A 4,953-nucleotide genomic window follows, 5' to 3' on the forward strand; every position below is an offset into this window, starting at 1 on the left:
TGTAATTTTCTAGGAAAAATTTCTTTTCATTTACCAAATGATCCTATTTTACATTTTTTACAGGAAACTAACATTATTTTTCCAAAATGGACCTCTTCTATTCCTTTACCCAATGCTATCACAATTTTTACAGATGGATCTTCAAATGGTAAAGCAGTAACCTTAATTGACAATCAACCTATTGTTCAGTGGACAGCAGAAACTTCTGCACAGAGAGCCGAATTAGAAGCAGTCATTTATGCTTTCAACAATGTTAGTCAATCTTTTAATCTTTATACTGATTCGCTCTATATTGTAAAACTGTTCCCTGTTATTGAAACGGCAACCATTTGGGATTCCTCAACTATAGCTCCTAAACTTTCCTTTTTACAAAGATTAATTCAAGAAAGACATTTACCCTTTTTTATAGGTCATATTCGAGGACATTCCAAATTACCCGGACCTTTAGCAGAAGGAAATGCTCAAGCGGATTTGCTGACTAAACCCTTTATTTTAACAGTTAAAGAGGAAGCCATTCTTTCACATAAGAATCATCATCAAAATGCCTCTGCTCTACAAAAGCAGTTTCATATTTCTAGGGAAGAAGCTAGGCAGATTGTTCCTTCTTGTCATGTTTGTCCTCAATATTTTTCTTCTCCACAGTTTGGAGTTAATCCTAGAGGCTTACTTCCTAACATCTTGTGGCAAATGGATGTTACTCATATCATAGAATTTGGAAAATTGTCATTTGTGCATGTTACGGTTGATACCTTTTCTCATGTTGTTGTTGCTTCTGCTAGGACCGGAGAAGCCTATAAAGATGTCATTCAACATTTATTCCTATGTTTTGCTATGTTAGGCATGCCTAAAAAGATTAAAACTGACAATGCTCCAGCTTATACCTCAAAAGCATTTAAAGATTTTTGTTCACGTTTTAATATTAGCCATTCTACAGGTATTCCATATAATCCTCAAGGTCAAGCTATTGTAGAAAGGAGTCATCAACGTTTAAAACAACAGATTAATAAACTTAAAGAGGGGGAGTTAAAATATTCTTCCCCTCATCATATTCTACAACATGCTCTTTTTGTTCTGAACCATTTGAATGCTGATAAGTCAGGAACTACTCCTATGATGAGACATTGGGAATTACAGAATCTCAATCCAGCTGTTATGGTTAAATGGAAAGATTTGCTTACAGGACAATGGAAAGGACCTGATGTTCTTTTAACATCCGGTCGAGGTTATGCTTGTGTTTTTCCACAGGACGCAGAAACACCGCTGTGGATTCCTGATCGGTTGATTAGACACATCAATGGCCATGAAGATAAACAAAAGACGTCATCCGAGAAGAAAAAGGAAGTCTCGAACACCTTCGATCCCGGATGAAGTCCTGACGCGGAGATTGGATGAACTGCGTCTTCCCCAGGCTCATTCCACTCGTCATTCTCCCCTACCGTCATGGGGACAATTAAAACGTTTAGCTTCTGAGGCTGAGCGTATGGTGACTAATTCGGGTAAAGTTAAAACACCTGAACTGGTTTTTTTGGCTATGCTTTCCTTGCTCACTGTTCAGGTGTTGCCTGTACATGCTATGAATGACCAAATTGACGCCGAAAAGGCTTATTGGACCTATTTTCCTAATCCGCCATTGCTTCATGCAAGCTCGTGGGGTAGACCCAACGTAAAAATATTTACTAGTCATCCAGAACTCATGGGAGGTGTATCTGATTCTTTTATTCCTCATAAGTTGGCAGATACAGTTAATTTTCATGGATTAACGGAGGAGACTCCTTTGTGCTTTTCTCTGGACAATATACATTTGCCATTAGGATGTCTTCCTCTTAGTTATAGAACTTATTTAACTGATTCTCCCAAGTTTGATCCAGTTAAAAGATACATTTGGACTTTAGAAATGATATCGATTGGTTATAATAATTATAATGAAACTTATATAAATGAAAGTCTTCCCGAAATGGTTACGAAATGTGAACCAAAGGCTAAGCATCCAGATGGTTATTGGAATACTATAGACATCCATATTGATTTTCCCAAATGGATTACTTGTGGATTTTCACAATCAGCTGTAATATTTAACCCAAGGGATTCTCATACTTTAATCAAAGATTTTTCTGTATCTTCTCCCTGGACTGATTATAAACCAAAAATACTTGAGGAAAATCAAAAACCAGATGGAATATATACTCTTTCTGGATCAAAAGAGTTAGGTTTTGGAGAGCCCCTACATAGGTGGTTTACTCCCGGCTGGGTAACTCCGGCTTTTCAATCTGTTCTTAAACATGACAAACGTTCATATTTTCCAGATTTATATAGATTGCTTGCAGCCATTGATGTAGTGAAATTAAATAGGCCTGAGACTACTAAGGTTGAGTCTTATAATATTAGAGCTTGTATTAATGCTCCTCATGCTATCTTATTAGGTTCTGTTTCTAATGTTAACATTACAAAAAACAATGATGCCTATGACATACGATGTAAGAATTGTGTGTTAACTAATTGCATTAACTCTACATTTGACAAGGATTTAAAGGTATTCTTTATTGTACATCAACCTCCTTATGTTATTCTACCTGTAACTTTAAAAGAGACTTGGTATGATGATCCAGGGACTGAAATTCTAAAAAACCTAAATGAATTAATGAGACCAAAACGTTTTGTGTCAGCGCTAATTTTAGGAATTACAGCTTTAATCAGTATCATTACAGCATTAGCAGTTTCAACTACTGCTTTAGTACAGCAAATCCATACTGCTTCTCATGTTAATGATCTCTCACATAATGTTTCCGTGGCTCTAGCTACCCAGGAGCAAATTGATAAGAAATTGGAGATTCGGATCAATGCTCTTGAAGAAGCAGTTCTTTTTATAGGGAATAAGATTCAGAATATACAAACCAGAATGACCACTAGGTGTCATGCTAACTACAAATGGATTTGTGTTACTCCTTTAGAAGCTGATAACACTACTCATTGGTCTGAGGTTCAAAATCATCTTAAAGGTATATGGAATAATACTAATTTAGCTCCGGATATTTTAGATTTGCAACAAAAAATAAAAGATTTGAGTCAAGCACATCTTGCTGTTGCTCCAGATGCCAACCTTCCCATGGATATTTTTACTAATATTAAGAAAACTATTACTGATAGTACCCTTTATAACACTATTCTACAATTTGCTCTAATTGGATTTTGCATTTTTATGATGATTCTTTGTCTTCCAGTCATCCTTCGACTTTTAACAAGGGCTATTAAGGGCCTTCAAATTCAAAAAGATCTTTTTGATCTTCAAAACAAAAAAGGGGGAACTGCGGGGGCGCCTGGCGTATAGAACTCATGCCAAGGGAATGTGCCTAGCGGATAACAGTCCATGCCAGAGGTTGGAAACTTCCTCTGGAAGATGTTGGCAAGGACTCGTCGTAAGTTGGGCTCTGCTAAGGCTTTCCCTGGAAGACGCTGGCAAGGACTCGTCGTAAGTTGAGTAAAGCCGGAGCCCCTTCTTCAAAATATTGACTTTTTCCCTTTCTTGTTTTTCTAATGGAAGCTCACCTTGCTACAGTGAGTGATTATGCTCAATAAAGCTTCTCAGTTGAGGGATGGTAGGAACACAAACAATTCACAGGAGTCAAATCATTTCCAACAAAATAAGTTCTATTGATTACACTAAACACTAATTTTCCTATGGGGAACGGTGAACATTCTGAAGCAACATGTCTTGTGATATTTTTGTTAGCTTTTACAAGACTTCCAATTATCTAGTTACCCATAAGTGATTTTCTTTAGTCTCTATGATTTAAATACCTGCTACATTTAGTTCCCTCTATAAAGTAATAACCTTTCAATAGAAGTACACTATATTTAGTTCTAATAGAAAAGCCTTAGTTCTTTTAAAGATAGAGATTTTGTTTTAAAGTTAATGGCCTAGCTCTTAATAGTATTGTGTGATTTACTATAGCTTAGGCATGTGATTAGGGTCATAGTAGAAGGTCATAGTTAATCACAGTAACAGGAGACTGGGTAAAGGTTAAATTTTAAAGAAAAATGTGCATCAGCATGTTCTGTAGGTTTCGGGTCAAGAAGAGCCCATTACGGAAAAATGTTAAGTGAGATGGGTGTGCCAGATGACGCCAGTTGGCTGGCTTTACGAACCTAATTTCTGTTATCTATTGAAACTTCTAAAGAAGTGCTTTCTTTATGTTTGATCACAAGATATTTTTGGTGGTGGGAGCAAGGGTATATAAGCTGTAAAGGAGTTCAATAAAGTTGTCAGCATTCCAACACTGACCCGAGTCCGTGTGGTTTGCTGTCCATCGCCGACGCTGTGCCGCCTAATCTATTGGGGGCTTTTACATTTCAGGCCATTAAGGACCCTTGGACTCTGCTGCTAGGGCTGGTCCCCGGCACAAACTAGTAAAGTCTAAATATGCAAAAAAGGTAACCTAGGCATTTTCTTACTAATTATCACATATCTTTCTCTTGATTCTACCATCTGAATTCTTAATGTCTGATCAGCGATCAAGGGGGAAACATCCAGGAGGGAGTAGATGTGGGGGAGTTTTGTATAGCTCATAAAGAGGCAAAGGTGATTGGTGCTTTCCCTCAGTCCTGTTTGTCAAATGATCACCCTAGATACCCCTTAGGGCAGTCGGGTGTGGGAGTTCAGATAAGAAACCTTTGAGATATGCCCAAGAGTAGCCTGGGCCAGAGAACCTCAGAGTTGTTCCAAATATTCTTCCACCTCCACACGTCCTGGGAGGTCAGGACTAGGAACATTGTGTAGTGATGGCAATTGCCCTCCAGGCCTGGACAAAAAAGTAGGAAACAGCTTCAGCAGAGTCCAATGTGCCTCATCAGCAAAGAGCATGTGATTGGGAACTGCCTGGGCCTGGAAACCTCTCACCTGAGTCTTGAGGGTTGCAGGTGTACCAGCTGCGTTTAAGTTGCCAACAGGTGCCCATT

The 4,953-nt window shown here is 38.2% G+C and overlaps 1 protein-coding gene across 1 annotated transcript; it reads left to right on the forward strand.

The window, feature by feature from the left end:
* Window positions 1–1,480: 1,480 nt before the first annotated feature.
* On the forward strand, window positions 1,481–4,147 carry LOC306652663 (endogenous retrovirus group K member 19 Env polyprotein-like; the record flags this gene model as incomplete). Its single annotated transcript, XM_079125431.1, has 2 exons — window positions 1,481–2,996; window positions 4,059–4,147. 2 exons carry the CDS (start codon window positions 1,481–1,483, stop codon window positions 4,145–4,147), a joined length of 1,605 nt encoding a protein of 534 aa, XP_078981557.1.
* Window positions 4,148–4,953: the final 806 nt, after the last annotated feature.

The sequence above is a fragment of the Sciurus vulgaris genome (assembly GCF_902686455.1).
Source record: "Sciurus vulgaris genome assembly, contig: HiC_scaffold_427_arrow_ctg1, whole genome shotgun sequence".
NCBI classification, from domain to species: domain Eukaryota; kingdom Metazoa; phylum Chordata; class Mammalia; order Rodentia; family Sciuridae; genus Sciurus; species Sciurus vulgaris.